The sequence below is a fragment of the Symphodus melops genome, assembly GCF_947650265.1.
Source record: "Symphodus melops genome assembly, chromosome: 7".
In the NCBI taxonomy this organism is placed as follows: domain Eukaryota; kingdom Metazoa; phylum Chordata; class Actinopteri; order Labriformes; family Labridae; genus Symphodus; species Symphodus melops.
Window position 1 is genome coordinate 21789870 of NC_136697.1, and position 21643 is coordinate 21811512.

Consider the following 21643-nt stretch of genomic DNA (forward strand, 5'->3'; position numbering starts at 1 on the left):
TGTAGGCTCATTGTTGATATGGTAAAATGAAGTAATGAGAATGTTTTTATCTGTAAATGAGCGTGGTCGGGGTGGGGATCGAATTTGTTGAAGCAATGACACGTGTGCTGAATTCCTTTAAAACTGTTTTTTCTGAAATGAATGACCTTTTTGTCTTGGGTCAAAATGCCACAGTTGAGCCTTTAAAGCAGGAGTCTACAAACCAACATGTGATATGAAAATCATCCAGCTTCTTATTTACAGTCTGTCTAGCATGGTTGTGTCTGCTGTTGATAATTGAGAAGAAGGAATTACCCAATGCTGGATGCCTACAGCTTCTGTCTTTGGTAGCGCTGTATCGAAACAGGTATATTAACATAGTTGAACTTTTACTGGTATCATATTGAAGTTTCAAACCACACTAGTCCACACTAGTGACCACACTAGTCTCACTTTGTGTTGATTCAGAGTGTTTTTTTACCGAGACAATAAGACAAATTGGGGCGCAGGAAATACACAGTACTGAAACACATCCGCTTTTTCAAACTAAAAATACTGAAATCATTTGAATCCAACTAGGAATATCCCGCTCCACTTAATATTCACTGCTTCGGATTAATATATCGGCTAAATACCCGGAAATGTAAGCGAAAATGTGCTTAGCGTGTGGCACACTTTGACTTAGCATTGAGCTCCATTTGACTAATCTGGCTTTGTCTTTTAAAATGAGAAACGAGGTTATGTAATCAGTTTAAAATATCTGCCCGGCTGTTTCAGAGCAAACAGAAGAGAAATTTGCTTTGAAGTTTCAGCCCGAGTGTGACTGAGACAGAGGAATTATCTGTGGGCGGTAATTGTGCGAAACAACTGTGAGTGCAGTCAGGCCGCTTCTGGCTGCGACTCACTTTTGAGGCATTCGAGTGGAAACAGTTGAACTCAATTAAAAGAATAAATGGAAACAGCATCATACGTCGTTATTTTCATCCTATAAAAATATGATCTTATCTCCTCGGGGATGTAGAAAATCAGGAATAGGATATTTTTATTATGTCAAAAGTTTTCAGAGCAACTTTGGATCTTTCCCTCAGAGGTAGTGGCACCTGGCAGGGCGCTATTTTAGGCTTAAGCACAGAGTTAATTATGGTTCATCATCAAAGCTATGTGCAGCACTGTAATTAATTCATAACCGCTTTCTCTACTGCATTACAACGAGGATTTAATGCAATCTAATATGTAGATAAGGCGTCCTTTTGCCAAGTTTTCCGCCTGCGTAAGGACAGAGACAGATTGCATGTTAAACAAACAGTCTGGACACATTCTACCAGACGTGAAAATAAAAGGATTAAGATGTTAGTGCGTGAGACTTTGAGCCGCGAAATTAATGAGACAAAACTCACGCGGCGTTGGTGGGAAGAAAAGCATCAGTTACCTTTTTTTCCTGCACTGAGAGAATAATTCAAGACCTGGTTGCTAGGCGGAGAGACGAGGAGATGAGTGGAAACCTCTATGAGCTTCAGGGCAGGAGGAGGACGGCTGTGAGGTGAGGAAACAGGAGGGAGGTGGAGAAGAAGGGAAAAACTTGTGGGGGGGGGGGGGGGGGGGGGGGGGGGGGGGTCTCCATTTAGCACATTTGGGTGTTTTGGGTTTTTCTTTTTTTAACACAACATGGGACCTTGTAGAGTATTTATTGTGGAGCAAGTTAAGTTGATGGACGTTCTCCACTGAAGACAGAGAGCCTGCAGGGTGGGACATGAAGACACTTGTCCAGTGTCTTTCACTCAGATTCCCTCTGTCATACATACGTTTGATTCATTTAGATTAATGATACAGTGACGTTTGACATATTCGCTCTCTTTAGTGTCATCTTAAGAGAATCCTGATGTCCTGATGATGAGATGTAAAAAGATGGGTGTTAGATCTAGAAACACTAAACTGCCCTCTGAGACTGATGAAGTATTTCTGATTCTCGTTCTGAAATAACACTTATGTCGCTCGGATTATTATCTTGTCAGAATGATTCATCTCAAATTTAAACTGACTTGTTTAATTATATCTGAAGTTGCTTTCTCCCTGCATAGGAATATTAGAAACTCTTCTCTCTTTTCCAAGCAAAAGAGGTTTTTAATCTCAATGGGACCAACCTGGTTAAATAAAGGGGAAATAAATAAATGTAAAAAATAAAAGTAATATACAAACAGTATGCATATTTTCACAGAAAAATATTGAAACTTTGTAAAATGCAGAGATAGCACACACAGCTGTGAATGGGAGGGCACGTATCATGCAGTTCAGAAATGTTTTTTTTTAGCTTTGGTGACCTGGAAGAAGCAAAAGTCTACTTGAACAAAAACCCGGTGTGTGTGTTGTTTTTTGTTTTGTTTTTTAGATCTAGCCTTGATAATCACACTGTTTTCATTTTTGCTTACTTGTTGCAGGATTGCCTTTTTGGTTGTTTGGTTTTTTGCCTGACCAATCAGTAGTGATTTATGTACTGATGATCATCATTGTGACTTAGCATGAAGGCTAACACTAGTTAGCTCGACCTTTGTTAGACAAGGGAGGGGTATTTTCCATGTCCCAGTGGGTAAAAAATATATTTTCATAATATTGAAAGCATGTATGGCATTTTCAGATGTTTCTTAAACATAATTCATACAAGTAAGAACCTTTCCTTGCATTGAGTCTTACACTGAGGCAGACTCATAGGCTGGGATACAAAACAGCGCTGACCTAATTACTAACATTTCAAAATTAGAGCTGTGCTTAAACCATCAGTGAAGCGCTCACTCGTTTGTTACCTATTGTTATCATGCTGCTCACCTGGAAGCCATGCTGCGACTTGCTAGAGCGTGTTAAAAGTCCCACTCCCCCTTCTGAGCTGTAACAAGCTCAGCCCTAAACGTTAACACTGAATAGATGACATATCACATGCAGTGTTCCTGATCTTACCTGTGCCTGTGTGGATCTGTCATTCACATGTTGCTGCATGGTTGTAGTGTTTGCCGTCTTGCTGCAATAAGCACCAGCTGAAGGAAGTTCTCATTTCTATGTGTTGTTGTGTTGTTGCTACTCAGCACGTCGACACTTGAACATTATGACTATCAACTAGCCGGTTTGATAAAAGCTCTTTACGTTGTTCAAGAACTGTGCATGTGATCTGTCCGTATTTTGATGTTGCTATAGGTTTTTGAAACGTTGTCGCCGGTGTCGGACTAAATATGGACACAGAAAAATGTCGTCATCAAGTAACTTGTTTATTATTATTATTAATTATTAAATCACTGGTGCAAATTGGAGGTAATCTGTGGTAAATAAATGTGCTCTCAATAGATTTTCCTGCCAGTATGAATCAAAGCATCCCCACTTCGTGACGCGCGGTGGCTCTTATGACGTGAATGAGGTTAAAGTGAGCAGTTGATAACTGGAAGAAGAAGAAGTTGCAGAGCAGTGAAGAAAGACGTCGCGAGACGAAGCGCGATAAGAGGTGAAGCTCACACATCATCACGTCAGCGCAGAATCTCTGCATTGCGATGTCATTGTTGTCATTAGTTTTGTGTTTTGCTTGCTATCGCACCACATTGTATCATTATTTAACTTGCCTTGAATTTCCCTCGGGATCAATAAAGTATCTGTCTATCCATCTATCTGTCTTGCAGTTCTCATCTGTAGTGTGTTGAGACTCAGTCAAGTCTTAAAGCAGACAATGTTTACATTTAATAAAAGTCATTTCCTGCAGATGATCTTAACTCGTGTGCAGTTTGAATCCTGGTTTTACTTTCGATTAGGTCGGGCAAATATTCATTAAACCTCCCCCATCTTCAGAAGGTAGGAAGGAAGTTTTAAGAAAGCTGAAGACGTAGCAGAATCCAGACTTCGGGCGGACTTAATAACCATTATAAATCTGCTGCTTTCTCCATCCGCAGCATTTTCTGAGGTTAATGAGGCACATTTTACAGCCTCGCCCCCATTTTTAGCTGATATTACACTTGAATTTTTACCGTACAGGTCGCCTGATTATCACGACATTTGCCAGCCCAGAACCGGCAGATATTGCACTTCACAGGCCGTGTGAGCTCTCTCATTAGAAACGGCTGAGTGAGTGGTGATGACAGTGCTGCTGAATAAATGTATCATCATCATCTGTGCGCTTTGATGCTCTGACATTTTTCTGGGACACTCCAGGGAAGGTTAAGAATACATTTATGCCCGGCTGTGTGGTGTTTCCAGCATGTTCTGGTTTTGTTGGTGTCTCTCTAAAATGCAGCACATTTTAAACCCAGTGACTAAAAACTCAGATATGGCACCAAAGTACCAAATATGAGCTTTTCAGCAGCTACTCCACTCTACAAAAAAAACCCCTCTCTCTTAAATGCCATGTCTGTCGACTGTTCTGCTGGACATCAGCCTCCACACGGGGAGGTCTCTGTCATGACTTTGTCTTCTTTTTTTTTTTTTTTACCAGACCTCTGTCCTCTGTCTGTTCACTTGGCTAGTACTGACATCTGTTTCAGGAGGACAACAAGTACATTAACTGAGGGGAGAGGTGACAGCAGAGATCAGAACAGAGAGTACAGCAGAGAGCGAAAGAGGGGAGGGAGAAAGTGTGAAAAAGTCAGAGAGAGAAACAGTGGACGGAACGGAGCAGCGGCGCCGGGATTGAGTTCGACGCAGGAGGACGTATGAAAGGAAAAAGGGTCATCGGAGTGAAGAACAGCTCAGAATACATGAACCAGTCCAGTATCATCTGGGCTCTAAAGGACCACAGCACAATGACTAATCCCCAAGAAAAGATAGCGTCGCAAATCAGAGGAGAAAATAAAGAAAGCAATTTAACAATCTGTCTCATGGGATTCCTCTTTGAATCAAGAAAATGGAAAATGATTCACAATGCAGCGAGGGAGGGTTGGGGAAATGATTTCAAAACTCTCAATACAAATAAAATGACTTCCTAAAAATAAGGCCCTGTTTATGAGTGAGTCATGTTATCCACTAAAGATGAAAACCCACTGGAAAGAGAGAGAGGGAATGTAACAGCTTTAAGCCGTCGCTGTGAAATCTGGTAAAGCCGATGTCAACAGATGTTAACATACACTCTTCTGCTTTCTAACGCTGTTTATCCATGACATTTAAGCATCTACCCAAAGGTGACAGATTTTAGACCAATTATTTTAATTATCAGTAAGCTGTGAAAAACCAGCCTTCATCATGTTGCACATTCTAAAATATTGACTGACCAAAAAAAAGTCACCCAGCTTTAGCTATCACTCTGTGTGAATATTCCTCATGGAAAATATAAACATGGCTGTTTCTGCAGGGTGCGTAAATAAACTTATCTAACACCAACCCTGCGACAGCCTTACCAAATATTACAAAACTATATGAGGCGCCTGTGGCGAAGTGGTTGGTGCGCACGTCCTCGTACGGTGACTGTGGTCCTCTTTGGGTTTTGATCAGACCTGCGACTCCTTTCACGTCATTTCCCCAACTCTCACACTGTTTTCTGACTCTATCCGCTGTCCACACATCTCCTCAATAAAGACACAGACATCCTTTTCAACGGGAGGAGCTGCTGCCGCGTCTGGGCGGTGGCCTCTTTTTATTCATTTTTAGCTTTCTCACTTTAATTGCTTTATTTGGGCGGAGTGTGGATCTCGTCAGGTTTGCTCTACTGGACTATACTTTCGACGTGGTTTGGCGAGAGTATATAGTACGCTTCGAGACTCGCTACTTCCCATTGGTCAGATGATGGGATGAGGATTGGTTACCTCTCCTACCGGAGGACTGAACCCCTCAGGTCTCTCACCCTGCGGTCGGCGGGGTTCAGATCCTTCGTCTATGGTTACCCTCTCTGGTTAGTGGAAGATCTGGGGAGAACGTTCTTACCTTGTGGAACCCTGTTGTTCCTCCTGATTGGCTCCCGTAGATGAAGAAAAAAAATAAACTAATTGTATTTGGTGTGAGTCTCACAATGAAAGACTCCCTTTTATTGAATTTTTAGTAATACACAACAATAATGAATTCAGCAACTGGTAATAAGTAAGCTAAATCCCTCCTGGGTGTAAGCTAATATAAAAAGCTGTCTATCTCCTGTAAGAGAGAAAAAGTCTCCGCTCTGAGGATGAAGGAGTCCTGTTATCTGGGGTCGGCTGCTCTAAAAGCTCTGACTTTCATGTCTATGTACTGTTGCAAGCGTGAGTACATGTGTATTATAGTAATTTGCATAAAGCTACTGCAAAGGACCAATAAGTCTGCAACATAGGGAGGGGTAGTACACGTGCATCAAAATAACTTGCATCAGATTTCTTGTGAAAGACCAAAATAACTTGCATATGGGTACTGCAAAGGGCAGATAAGTCTCCCCCCCTTCTCAAAACACAACAAGCAAAAACATGCACAAACATATGTATTTGATTTAATACCTCTTTCTGAATGAGACAAGACAAAATTTCCCACTTGTGGTTTTTCTTAGCAGGCCAGAAGACAGGTGACAGTTCCTCAGAAGGCTAGATGACAGTTCATTTTGAGATCTCTCAACAAAAGTCCCCAGTAGCTTTGAATGAGACCTTTAAACAAGAGTATATTTGCGGGGACTATTTTTCAGACGTGGATTAATACACAGTGGATCATTTGGTGAAACTACATGACTGCATGACTTTGTGTGTGGGACTATGTTGTGTTTGTATGATGTTATGAAAGTCATACAGTACACAGCAACACTGGGTCCATTTTGCCTTTATTGTTAAAGGACAGCTGGAAAAGATTGGAAACACTAAGCACACAGAGAGGGAATGGCTTGCAGCAGATTTTTGACAAGAATGGAGCTCTACAGCACAGTAGAAAAAGATATATCAACCAATAGCACATCCATCTCTGCAGACAATTCTTTCCAGAAAGAAACTATTGGTTGGTTTATTCTTTTCCAAAACACAAAAAAAGAAAAAAGAAAAAACAATATTGCCAGCTACATCTTATAAGGTCAGCAGAGCCATACAGTGACAAATGGGCAGTGACAGTTTTATATTCTTCCACAGGAAACCTGATCCCAGGAAAGAAGATGGAAGTAGGTACAGTGGTTATAGCTTCACAATGTGAAGAAAGCAGACTTGTTTATTTTGACAAAAAAAAAAAAGTTTGAATGCAGCAATATAGAGAAATGCGAGGCGAACTTTGTTTCACTCTCATTCGGACAAAAACTTCTCCTCGAATAATTTGTCTGAAAGTGTCGTTTGTTCAGACGCACCTGGTGTTCTTACAGTCGGGGGTTAATTTCCTTTTCTTTTTCTCACTTCATGGGGGCAGCTCCTGTACTTAGTCAGCCTGATTTCATTAGGTTAAGGACTCCCACTTGGTGTTGATTGAGACATTGTTTGCACCTGTCAATCAATCTATTAATTGTCCGTGAATACGCCTGCTTTATTCTGCTGATGTTCGCTCTTTAAATTAATGTCCTGTGTCAAATAGAAGTAGATTTGTCAACACACCATTTTGTTTTCCCCACACCTGATGAATACATTTACTTGTGGTTTTATGTGATTTAGTGATTTATTTTATCATGGCACCTAAAACAGTCCTCAGCGTGTAAAACCAAATAAGATACAATAGACTGATATCGTATAATCGGTCCGACTATTAAAAACAACACAAAACATCAAATACTTATACAAATACATCAAGTAACAATAGGAAACATAAAATCATCATTGAAACCAAAACTGATCCTTTCTACCTGTTGGACTCTGCCCTCAGTAATCTATAGCTCAAACTTGATATGTATGATATCAAGGACACTGTAGGATGTGTAGAGGTAAGAGCTGAATGATATTTTAATGTGAAGAATGAGAAAATCCATTAAAGTGCAATTCATATTTCTTTTTATATCAGCAGACGATGAACCTTAATATGACCTGATTTATCTGCAAACATCTCATCATGCTTAAGTGTTTAATCTGGTGGAACAGTTTGTGGTTCATCAAAGAAGAACAAAAACCCTGTGACCCCGAAAACAAAATCTGCTTTCACTAATGCATCTGGTAAACGGTTTTTTTCCCCCTCATGACATAATTGAGGCCAAGCAAAACTTCCACAATCATGAACTGAAAGATGTGAATGAAAAGAGGCCTGTGTTAAATAATGAAGGCAGACCAAACCAATGAAAGATGTTTACTGTGTCGAAGACGAACAGCAAACATGAAAACTTTTAAAAGATTTTCCATTATTCCATTTTCTGTGAGCAGATGTAATCACTGCAGGGTTGAAGGCTCAGTTTTCCACCTGTTAGTCGATTCAGGGAAGAGTAGATAGCAATCATTTCATGTATATTCTGCTGGTAGGAAGGTCTCATAAGAGCTCTGAAAAACACCTGAAGACTATCGATAGAACACGTTCAGTCTCTTTTAGCAGTACATTTTTGTTAAACATTGATTATGTGAACATTTTAACCCAGATAAGAGTCTCTTTAAAGCTGTGTAAGTTCTCAGTCATGGTCAGTTGGAAGTTTGAGCCGAGAGGCAGCTGGACTTGGTGGAAAATCGTAAAGAGGTTTAATTTCTCCTGCTAATTATCCACAGTGGCTTATGATGGTGAGCAGGTCAAATGTTTACTACTGTCATCTTAGTTAGCATGTTAGCTTGCTGATAGTTATTTAAAAGCTTTAAATACAGCTAGTGCTGTAACGTTTGGTCATCAAATAGATTTTGACAGTTAACAACATTTCCAATCCGATAGTATTTATAAAGCAAATTTACAAAACAACAAAACGTTCACCAAACTGCAGTTAAACATAAACAAACAGAAAGTTCAGTCAATTTAAAGAGCACACAGTGAAAAGACTTAGGACCAAAGGATAGAAAAAATAGTCAGCTCCCATGAACAGACGAAAGCTGAGGAATAAAAATGTTTAACCTGATGAAGGCACAGTGTGGTCACGACAGCACCACATTAACCCTTTATAGGGCACTCATTCAAATACTTTGACATTCAAAAATTCAACCTCAGAGTGTTGTTGGAGGACATAACAGAATTTTATTTATGTTAAAAAAAAAAATCTTTTCTTTTTTTTTTAAATTTCATTTTGAAAAATGAACATTGATGAAGTTACCATGTTTGGTTCCAATGCCACAATGATGATGGGTGATCTCTTCTGATTGGCTGAGCGAGGATCACATGCTTCTCGACCTTACTGAGGGGCAGAAGGGTGGTCTACCAAAATGACCAAAAATAGTCACTTGCCCGATAAAGGGTTAAAGCCTCATTATGATGTTTTTTTGAGTCATCCTTTGGACACCATAGTTGTTGGAATATTTCAGACTGAAGACAAACACCGGCTTAGAGCCACACTGATATCATGACGAAATATTGATAAACTGAAACCATGTATTTTAGATTTAAAAACAAAGCCTTCTAACTATAAAGAGTCCATCGTTTGAGTGTTAGAATCGAACGCAGCAGTCCCACATCAAGTTCGAGTCATCACTGAACAGGAAGCAGCAGTGAGCTTCTTTTTGACTGCACATTATCACAAAGTACAGATTGAACTTTGTATCTCACCTTTAAAGTAAACAGAATAAAGCAGACAGTCTTTCCATACAGCTGTTTGTGGAGGTCACCCTGATGCTTCATTAAGCCTTTAGGCAGAATTAAGAACTGCCTCAACAACAAACCAACATGGCTGCATTGCTCATTCCCTTCATTAAAATACATTTCTGTGCTCTGTGGTCTGTGGAAGGAAAAAAAAAAAAAAGCCTGTTTTCACCCGACGGCTGTGCTCGGGATTTTGTCACTGTGACGTCCCAGGGGCTTCCCAGCTGCTTCAGAGACACGAGCCGACACGGTGTGTTGTTCCTCTCCACAGAAACCCGCCCATGGGCAAACACAATGACTTGTCTCACGGCTTATTGTCATTTGAAATAATCGATTAATACCAAAGAGTCATCTGCATCATGCAGGCTACATGCTCCCAGGAGGAAGAAAAAAATCTCAACCAGAGGGAAAGAGTCTGTTGTTCATGTTTCTGAATCTGGATCAATATTAAACTGGTACATCTGGTGAAGAAGCCCTGCTTTACAATAGCTGTATGTTTGCATGCAGTGGCTGGATGGTGCTTTAGAAACATACAATTGTTGCTCTGCCTGAGTGCTACTTTTCTTTGAGGCAGAATAGAAGAGTGGATGAGAACAGTATCAAGTGTCCTTCCTCTTTGTAAGAATGAAATGTCTAAAAATAACTGATGTGTAGGAGGACGAGGGTCTCCATGTTAAGATCAAACAGAGCTCGAAAGAACCAAAGGTACTGTACTAATCCTGCTCTGCAGCTTTGTTGTTTTAATGAAAATGTATTTATAGAGCACTGTAGAGTCGCATTTTGTTACAGAGTCCAAAACAACAGTCAGCTGTACAAATGTAGGAAATTAAACATTTCAGGTATAAAAGAACATTCAGTATATTTATAAAAGCTGAAAACAGTATCTGAGATGAACTTGTTAGCAAACGTGGGATTGTTTACAGCAGAAATGGAACAACATTTCATCTCTGGCTCGCTGATGAATTAGGGCTCGATTCTTTTTGTAGTCTAACTCGACTATATATATATATATATATATATATATATATATATATATATATGTGTGTGTGTGTGTGTGTGTGTGTATATATTATATCTAAACTTTTATAAACTTTTTTTGCACTTATTAATATGGCAGACTTTGGCCCTAAATAAAGCTCCCAGTGACCCCTTGTTTCCAGTCTTTGTGATATCTGCTTCCTGTCACTTCATGTTGGAGTACAGACACAGGAGAGCAGAGAAGTCGATAGTCAAATAAACACAGCGTCACGTTGTTCCTTAAACACTGTGGTCATGATGAATGGCCTCGTGGAAGTCTCTGATTCTGGGTTTGATTAGAATCGGATGTGATCCGTCCAGTGTGGGACCAGGTGCTCGAGTAAACCCAGCAGGTGTCTTACAATCTGAATGTTTGTGTTTATCTAAAATTGACTTTGGCCTGACAAATAACAGTATTTAGAGTCAAACTGATTTCCTTCCGGACAGAGGATCAACTCCTCACAATAGTGCTGAGTTACATTTCACTAAGTGTTCCTGACAGGTGTCGTATCAAATTTGTGCAGCTGCAGAGGCATTATAACGCACAGTTTGTCTAATGCGGTCGTCAGTGCAGATTTTCTCGCGCACATGGACAGCTCCCCTGCTGTGAATGTCAAGTGCGAGTTATTGAACAGAGTCGGAGGTAGATGAGTCTGTCCCTGATCCCGGACAGCTCTCCACCGCTCTGTAGCCTCCGGCACCCAGCAGGTAAAGCACAATAAGCTCCGGCTCAGTCAGACTTGAGGGATTATTTACTTCGACCCTGCTCTGAGTGTCTGACTTCATTCCTCATACACCCTTCATTTCCCTGCGCTGGTAATGCCGTAGAGTCCTGGCATGTCAGTTCAAATCACTCCTGCATCACTGCTTTGCTTTTTTGTTGCAGTGATCACGAAAAAGAAGTGTTTAAATAAGAACTTTTTTTCAAAAGTGCCCTAACACTCTTTATTGTGTTCTATTTTCAAGACAGCAGCGACAGCGGGGACTAAAAGAGACTCAGTTAAAAGCCAGGCAACGTTGAGCCAGACCTCCAGACACATTTGTTTGCCCTCTTTGAGAAAAGCGTGTGTTTTTCTGCATAAACAAAAACAAGCAAATTGCTTTCTCTCTCCCTCTGTCCTCCAGCTATCTGGGCTTCTTCTTCTTTTCTGTTGTTTTTTGTTTTTTTTTTGCTGCACCTGCCGAAGCTGCTTCAAACCACACCTTATCTCTGCTTTAAATTGGACACAACAGCCTTCTTTTAGCTGTGTAGTCCCATTATAATACACAGGTAAACACATAACCTGTTGTAGACGGTGAAGTCACTTTCTCCTCTCCCTGCTTTCAAACCTTACTTATCAGGTCAGCAGATCCCTCCCCTTTACTTCTTCCAGCACGCTCTTTTCTCGCTCCAGGACATTCAGCTCTCGACTGGAGATGCGGTTTGTGTTTGTGTGTGTGTGAGAATGTTCTTTATGTGTGTGTGTGTCTGCTGCTGGAGTGGCAAATGGCTGATGAATAATGCAGGCTAATAGTGATGTGTTGACAGCTCTGACGGCTAAGAGCTGCAGAGCTGTGTATCACTGATAATGTGCCATTTCCCTTCTGTGCTCCTCCGCTCCCTTATTACAACAAACAACATTTTTTTTTAATTTGGCCTTTCTTTGACTCCACTGTCATTGTGTAGAAGAGAGACTTTGTTTGGCTTGCAGAATATTGGCTGTTTAAAAGTCGACAAATGAAGTTGATTCTGGTTGATTGCTTTCTAAATGAATTCCGGCTGGTTTCTGCTAATTATGCTCACTACGTTTGGCTTCAGCGAGGTCATAAAATATATTTGTTCATTTAAGTCTGCGGCTGGGGGGTTTGTAAGTCACAAACTTATACAAGTAGTTTACACTTCATAATTTGCAGTTTAATATCTGGAGTTGAAAAGGTCCTTTGGGGTCTTGTTTTTAATTAGTTTCATATTTACAGAACAAGATGTTACAGAAAAGTTGCTGTCTTTATAAAGCTGAGGTTGGAAATGGCAAACTCATCAGTTACAGAATTATGATACACTATGAATATACATGCTTTTCACTATTTACACGGTAAATAAACTCATATAAATCCACATAATATACTCAAAAACGATTCAATCTGAGCTTCTTTTTTAGTCTTCTTTGATTGGATAGTTGAAGAGCAACAAGAACTGAGGGTCAGTAAAGAGGGGCCGACATGCTAAGAAGGGCGGAGTCAAAAGTCAAGTTTTATATTAGGAGATCGAGTCGACCACTAACACCTCTAAATATGAGAAGTAATGCAGCATAATAGGGTCAAAACATTTTGTGTATTCATTTGGAGACCTCGGTTCCACTCGCATGTTTAAAAAAACAACAACAAAAAAACATCCCTGTCAAGCTATGATTAAAAACAGGATCTCACTCCCGAAGCTTCCTCAGTGTCTGTAACAATCATCCTGCTGTCAGGGTCTTCAAAAACAAATCCTCAGCTGCACAGGGGTGCATGACACATTTTAGTTTTTAATTAGCTGCAACAGAAGTTAATTTGGAACAAGCAGGAGAGAGAAACAGCTGAACTGACAACGATAAGAGAACCACTTACAGAACTCAAACTTTGTCAAATTAAGAACCAAGGACTCCGACTGCATGAGCTCCATTCTCATGATTTGATCCCCAAACAGTGCGGAGCAGGAACTTCTAAGCTTTTTCACTTTAAACCCAAAATAGACGCACTGTTTTTGAGGAAAGCTGCAGAAAGTCCATGTTGAATGTTAATAAGATCACTGACGTCGGACTGATCTGGAGCTCAGAGCAGAGTTATCTCTCGCCGCTGTCGTCATGTTAAACTGCCCTTTAAAGAAGGAGCTGGAACCTCCAGCTGCTTTATGTTCACCAGCTGCACCGGTGAAGCGCTGAAGCTAGTCAGTCGGCAGAACGTCAAATACAGCAGCAAGAAGTTCAGCCAGTCTCACAGATGACTGGAGTAGATTCTGACACGTTTGAATTTAAAAACCGACTTTGAATCGTCAATTCAAAATTGTTTTGGATTGAAAATAGATTCTGAATCGAATCTGAATCGAATCACGGCCACCAGAATCAAATCTGAATGTATACCTTTTATATATATATATATATATATATATATATATATATATACATTTTTATTGTTTCTCTTGTGTGAACACTCTGTTCTGTATACATGATTCAAAATAAACTTGAAATCAAACTGTGAGACACCCAAAGATTCACAGTTCACTGGTTTCTGGTCTTTGTTAAGGGGAAGTTTATAATCGTCAGTCAATCAGATATTGTGATATGATTGTCCTACAACATATCCGTTATTGCAGAATCAATGTATTGTAATATTGTTGGACCATGCCATGTTTTATATCATTAGATACCCTGCAGTTCTCTCTAAATATGAAATTGAGCAATAAAAAAGGTACGTTCTCTCCCTCCTTAAAGGTTAAAACGTTCACACTGTCAGTTTGAAGCTGCTACACAAACGGTGACAGTACAAACAAGGCCTCCTGAGGTCACTTCAATCATAGGTCAACATTTTAAACTCAAATGCCACATTTTGGCATTTGAGTTTTTTTTTTTTTATCCACAGCCATCTCAGCGCCATCACTGTCTGTCTCCTCTCCTGCTTTAATGATCAAGTCTATGTTCCTTACAGCTCGTAATCATAATGTATAATCATATATCATTTGAAAAACAAGCATCAGTGGACGTCTGACAACAGAAAACAAATTAGGCGTCTCGCTCGTGGAGTGTTTGGGAAATGATGAACCGCTAGTTATCATTCCGACCTGCATCAGTCGCACAGCAGCTGCTGTCACAGCACAACAATACGAGAGAAGGACTTCTGTTGTTTGTTATTCTTTACTCACAGCAACACAACTTTAGAAATGAAACACTTTTAATGAGCTTATTTCAGGCTTTGTAACGTTGAAGGCAGGTTGTAATCTGTGACATGCTCCCAGTCTGTCACTCTGCGATTTCATCTGCCAACAATTCTCAAATGAATCAAGTCTGAGCTGGGATAAACTAACAAGACTATGTGTGGATCTGCTACAGCCTTAAACAAACAAAAAAGGTCTCCATGCCAATCAATTATATCAGTGAAAAAATAATATCAGGACAGCATTGCAGAGAGAGCATTATTCTGTTGCACTGAATTAAAATGTTGCCAAGTCATTCATCCTCCACTTTGGACCAGATGGATTTATATCAATCACTATGTGATGGATTTCCATTAGAGGCTGCTTGTTTCCCACACAGCAAATCATGAACACTGTGGTGACGCCAACTCTTATTATTCCACACTGAAGTTTACTTCTCTTTTTGTTTGAGGGGAATAGTTTTTACAATTATTGGATCACAGGTTGCCATAATTTAAAGAACATTTATTTGCCTTCTTGAAATACACTCTAATATGTGACACTAAGATGCTGAAATGGCAAACACCTGCTCAGCAGAGGCATGCAGACCAAAAAAGAGAAGTAGCTAAGTGAGAAATGCTTTTCTGATTTCAATATTTGAAGATGAATTTTGTGTCTTCTGTAAAACAGCAATCAACTTTGAACTGTATTTGTTTGTAAGTTGATTGAATTCTTTTGATAAGACTCCTTTTTAATGAATTATATATTTTTTCTCTCGTCATTGTCCACTTACGCTTAATGAATATTGTGTTTAAAAACCATTCACCTGACACCTTTGATCCTCCACAGTCTGTGTAATTCAAATCAAATCGCCTCGTAACGACCATTAAAAATGCCCTTCTCTTTATTGAATTCACGGAGAGTCGAAGGCTCCTTGTTGTATTTTGCATCAAGAGGATTGTGGCGCCTCTCGAGGGGGAGTGCGTGGCCCTCTGCCCTGCCGGGGGCCGTGGAGGCTGTGGGTGTTCTCTGTAAGACTCACTTCAGACTTTACTCATCTCGTTTGGACAGACCTCGAGTGGAAGAGCTTCTCAGCCGTGTTTTCTGTTTGAAGATGATTAAAGCGTACTTTAAAAAAAAAAAAGAAAAAAAAAAGAGGAGTTTTAAGGTCATGATTCATCCGCGGCTGGTCTGCTGTTGATGATGAAAGGATTATACACGTTGGTATTGATTGGTCCTCAGGGCTGCTGCGTCATTCACAGGAGACAGCCCGTTGTTTGCTTGTTATGGTGAGCTGTTCAACATCACAAAAGAGTTGTGCCTCTTTTCTCAACCTTTTTAGGAACTTTATATTAAATAGACACACTGAACTTGTTTCACTATTTATGTACACAGATGTAAATGGGCGTTTAAAACTCATGTGAACTTTCGGTAAAGCGGACATATGGTAGTGCAGCTGAGGGCTGCTGTGCTGGAGATGCATTTACATTAACATTTTTGATCCTGAGCCGAGGCTCTTAAACAGAACGACCTACAATAAGAGCAGCTGTTGGAATAATTTAAAAGCTCAGATCAACTGCATGACAAAGCCCACAGGAGCAACGAGTACGAAGGTCAGAGAACATTGCATCCTGGAAACTCTATGGATCTTTTTTTATTATAATGCAAATGATTTCATCTTCTTTGTTTGATGCAAATGAAACATAAGAGTAAAAAAAAAAATGTCTTTGTGTTTCTGCAGGATCCAGTCCGGCTCCTACCTCAGCACCGGCTGGTTCACACTCATCCTCGCCATGGACATGTGCAAAGAGATCCATATCTACGGCATGATAAATGACACCTACTGCAAGTAAGCCACCAACTATTGCACCCAAACACACACACACACACACACGCACAGACACACACACACACACACACAATGTCTTTGTATTGAAAAGAAAATTGGAAAAACTCCTACAAAAACTTTAAAATCGACATTCATATTCACAGCAGAGATGTCCAATCGCAGCCCTCCATAACCACGGCCTGCCACTGTTGGAATACATTTCCTCGGCCTCGGCTTGGATTTAATGGCTGATTTTTTTTTTTTTTGCTGATATCCACATTGGTTTCTCCTGCCGTGAATACCATTATGTTTTTCCTGCATAGAACACCCAGCAGTCTCTGTGGGGCTGCAGAACTCAACACCTCCCCATCCTGGACACTGAACAAAAGGGATTATCTCATAGTATACACGTTTATGGATCTGTCACATATCTGCTTCGAATGACGTTGTCCACTACATATCCCTTAAAACACCAAATTCACCAAAACACTGTGTATAACCGTGTATTGAGGCTCAGTCATCGCGCGGGCGCGGTCTTTCCTGCATGTCTCTCCCCACTTTCCTACCCTATCCACTGTCTTCCACTATTATAAAGGCTATAAAATGCCCAAAATGAACATTTAAAAAAAACACCAAATTCACCCAAGAATGCAAATCTAACAAATTTGACAAATGTGAATCTAACTGATCTGTAATACTGAAACCTTCTGGGCATGATTCAGACTTTTACAGGAAGCATGTTTACTGATTTGTCAGAGGTGCTAGCTTAACATGTTTCTGTTTATTTGGAGACTCCTCTCGTATATCTCGGGCATATAAATTTATATCAAATCAAAAAAAAGCACTAAAAAAAACGTCCTCTTTGTTGGATTACTTTTTGGGTTATGAGACGTATTTGTTTCAGGATAGGTCTGGATTTTGGATTTTTTCCAGGGTTTAATCTTGTTTGTTTGCAGGAACATCTGAAAACAGAATCCCTCTAAGATCTGAAATTTGATTCTGTGGCTTTCGTTTGTATCTCGTGAAAATACAAATACATTGCATCCTCTCTCTTTTTTTTTGAGCATTTATCCTAGTAAAATCTGTGCTTATATGTGACTTGTCGTCTTCTCTCTGACTCATGCGAGAGTGATTACTGTCTTTCAACCCGGCCATATGAGGGATGACAAACAAGACGCTTGTTGCTCCGGGCATGTCTGCTCAGTCTCCAGTCAGCCTTGATGGGCTTGACTCTCTCCTCCTCCTCTCCCCCCGTCAGCTCAACCTGAGCTCTGTCTCTATCCCACGAATCAAACACTTTTTACCAAATGCACGTTGAAAAATCCTGCCTTTTATCCTCTATGCGTTCCATGTGCACAGTGGGAGAGGGAGTCTAAACACGGCAGAGAGGAGTAATAATTCAAGCAGCACAGAGGATTTTATGATTCAGTGAGGCAGATAAGGGGCGGTGTTCTCCTGCTTCCCGTCTCTCGCATATTTCCGAACATACAGAGGACATTGTGTTTCACTGAGTTTCTGAATTGACATTTCAGTGTCAGACAAAGTCATGCTGACAGCCGCTTTGCTCGACTTTTACAAGGAGACGTGATGTTCTGTGTTTCCGTGCCGGTAGCTGTAGTCAGAATTGACCTCAGCCGTGGTTTGGTGATAGAGCTTCATCAGGTGCCGCAGAGACGGAGGGACTCAAATTTATGAGTTCACTCCGGTGAGAGAGTCGAGACGCAGTGATTGGGTCGTGTATTACTGGTTGCTGGCGGACAGCCACAGTCGCTGTCTGCAGTGATGGCTGTTTTTCTTCGGCCTGTGTTCATTCTCCCAATTACCCTGTAACACAAGCCAGCCGCTAATAAAGCCGTCTTTTATATCAGAAACCATTCGCTCTCCACATGTCGCCGCCTGCAGTTCTAATGTAAAGTAATCGACGAAAGCCGAAGTTGCTTGGACTCTGCAGCAGTTTTGATGTGCCGCCTCTTTAGCTCATCAAAACACACAGTTAACTTCCTGACAAATCGTCAAACCTCGCTCAGGTTGGAAACATCTACAGCAGAACAGATTGCTTTCTTAATTTCCCGCATTAAAATGTTTATGGATGTAAAGAAGCACATGTAGTTGTTTTGTTCTTCAGTCAAGAGTAAATTGAAACAACGGAGGCGTGTCACACCGACGCAGCACGCTCCGTCTGTGAGTCGTTTGTATGTGAGAGCGGCTGCGGCCTACGTTTAACCTTCATCGCGACGACGTGACGAGCTGCTCTGATGACATCATTTCTGATCTGATTAGATTTGATCGATCAACTAATCACATGCTAAGCAGCATTGGAAATACGCTGTCACATCTCATCTCATTGTTCATTTACCAACTCGGTGACAGTTCAATCATCGCGCTCGTTAAATCCACCAGCTTCTATTTGATGCAGAATCATCCGCCTGTTTTCAAACACTGTGCCCTCATGTCTTTCTCTTTCCTCTCCCCCCCCTTGCAGGACTGAGGGTTACAGAAAGGTCCCGTACCACTACTACGAAGCGGGCAGCCGAGATGAGTGTGCAGAGTATCTGCTCCATGAGAGCGCCCCCTACGGCGGGCACCGCTTCATCACCGAGAAGTCTGTTTTCGCAAAATGGGCCAAAAACCACGCCATCAAGTTCTTCAACCCTCCCTGGTCGCTGTCGTGACCCTGGCTGAACCACAGTGGAAACAAAACAAGGCCGTCATCATTATCATCACCGTCATTATTTTGGAGTACTCTGAATTTGAACACTGACAGAAACGTTCCCTAACGCGCAAATATCAACACGCAGTTCGCACAAATTATCTCTCGATGAGGGCTTGAGGTCCCGGATGGCTGACGACCTGGAAATGCTGTTTTACTTTGGACAATGGCCACTTCATCAGACTTTAAAAACAGAACAATAAAACATATCTCCTGCTTCTTGGAAATCCCGACTTATTTCCTCTTCAATTTGAGAGCTGGAGAGAGAGAGCCGCGCAGCACGCCACCCTTCATTGACGAATCGATCCATCGCTGCTCTGTGAGTTTAGCAAAGAGTGGCTTGTCGTAACTTTTACAAATAAGAAAGTAAACACGGCATGAAGAAGAAAACAACCATCCGTCAACTCACAGTGACCTCAGCAGCTCACATGTCTGCAGGCGCTGGATTTACTTGTCTTTTCTTTTTCTTTTTTTTTTTCTTTTCTAAGACTGTAGCCGAAGAAGAGCTCAGCAGCTGCAGAGACGGCTCCTGTTGCCATGGATGTCGGACGAGCTCGCCTGCAACGCTTTCCTCTGCGTGTCTTCTTCCGTCAGCCTGTAATTAATCTATTACATATGGTTCAGGCTTTCATCTCTTGACTGAGGGAGGGTTGGAGAAATTCACTCTGCTTCAATATGGAAGCATCAAAAACCGATACTTTAGGAACAAGGAAAAGAAGCAAAAAAATGCAGAAGCGGAGAAGTGAATCGGACATTTCTTCACATTAAGCTCGGATGATTCGATGTGTGTTTACTCACACTATTTAAAGATGTCAGCTTCTTTTCTTTTTTGTTACGATGCTGTGAAATAGACTTTTTGAAGAGACCTGTTTTTGGGGTTGGTTTGATATCTGAATGAGTTGCTAATTTATTCTTCAGTGTCTCTAATGCTCTCTAACAGTGTGTGTGCCATCAACAATGTGAGCATCACAGCACATGGAGCAATGTGCAATTAGAAACTCCATCCTCATGGAAGGAGTTAAATCATTTGTGGTCCCGCCGAGGGAGAGATTTATGTGTGCAGTGAAACCATTTGAAGTTAATTGTATTCTATTATCATTCTGTGCCTGCGAAATATACTCGGCAGTTCGTTGTGAGGCGACGCAGGAAGATGCTCTGCGTCTCTCTCGTTCATATTGTCATGCAGCTTTGTGCCTCTTCGTGTACAGTATCACTGGTATCACTGTGTGAACGCAGCCTCCCGTTTGTCTTTGGAAGCAGCGGACCATTCTCCTGGCTCCGACCATTACGTTTGAACGCATCGGTTCCAGGACGGTGGATGGAGGAATAATCACAGATGTGCTGAGTTGTGTGAGTTGGCTGGTGGCTGTGGAGGGCTGAGACGCTCCGGCTGTGACTGTGACCCCCCCCTCCCCCCCCCCCGTCTCCAGACTGTGATTAGTGTCCCTGGGCCCAGAGGAGAAGGATTCAAAGACTTGGAAGTGAGACCTGCAGTACAGGCTCGCTGACGACTGTAATGTACTACAGCTGAGCTTCACAGTATCGCTCCTACAGCAGAGCACTGTTCACTATCACACACAAGCACTCGTTTGTGGGCTATTTTCACTCACTAAGCATCCCTTGGGTGGTTTGCTGGCAAACAGAATTATATCCTGACAGGGCCACTTACTTCCCACTGAAGACTCTGAATATGTGCAAACTTGTTTTAGACAACCTGGTAAGGATTGTATGAGCCGGTTACTGCATTTAAGGATCTGAAAAAGTCTCAGCCAAAGATTGAATATAGAAGGAACCTTTTAGCATTTATTCACCAGAACTTACAGTTCATGACTGAGTGCAGTACGATAAAGATCATCATGTAGGGGATCAAAATGTAATGGTATTTGTAATGAACTAAACTAATCGATTATGAAACGAATCAAAGTCAAGCCTCTGTACATGTGGCGTAGAAACTAACCACGAGGCGCCACAATATGTACTTAAATTCTGACTGTTGCCCTTAACTGCGATAACATGCTGCGATAAAATGCCTAACAAACTGCTTCATAACTACACATTCACATATAGTAAATTCTGTTTGATAAATGACAAATCACATGAAGAAGTCATGATTGAATGAACTCTTCCTAAAATGAAACCAGACGGATCAGAGTGTAGATTTAGTTTCTGGTTCATCCCTGTGAATTGCACATTCAGACGGCTTTAAGTGCGTCTGATTGGTTGATCACAGGCGGCTCAAACGTTCGTAAATGCATGCACTTAAGAGTTAAGCAAGCATGGGTTGCAATAAGTTGTACTTTCATGCTAAAGAATAGAAACTTCTACTATTTGAATCAATCATGATGGAAACAGTGAGTGAGTCGCCTTTCTGTTGGCGCTGTAATTTCCTTTGCAAATGATGTGAGCAACATGTTTCTAAAACATGTCTTTCTTCTTGTAGCTGCTCTACTTTATGACTTTTTTTATGCACATTGGAAAATTGCACCCCAAAGTATGTTCGAATCAAAAGTCCGATTCGCCTGAACTCCACTGTTTTTCAGATGTAGTGAAAACACAAACAGAAAAGTGCGGATCAGCTTTTCATTTGGTCCGAGTTAAAACAGTTTCAGTTCCAAACACTGTTTTGTTGGGAAAAAAAGGTCAACTTTACAAGTTTACAAAC

The 21643-nt window shown here is 41.0% G+C and overlaps 1 protein-coding gene across 1 annotated transcript in view; it reads left to right on the forward strand.

Annotated features, from left to right (window-relative positions):
• The window catches only part of st6galnac3 (ST6 (alpha-N-acetyl-neuraminyl-2,3-beta-galactosyl-1,3)-N-acetylgalactosaminide alpha-2,6-sialyltransferase 3), a 70235-nt gene extending 49218 nt beyond the window's left edge, over positions 1-21017 (forward strand). The window contains exons 4-5 of the mRNA XM_079349002.1: positions 16185-16292; positions 18754-21017. Coding sequence (XP_079205128.1) covers positions 16185-16292; positions 18754-18943 — 298 coding nt within the window. The 3' untranslated portion in view covers positions 18944-21017. The remainder of the gene's footprint in view (positions 1-16184; positions 16293-18753) is intronic.
• The last annotated feature ends 626 nt before the right edge of the window (positions 21018-21643 follow it).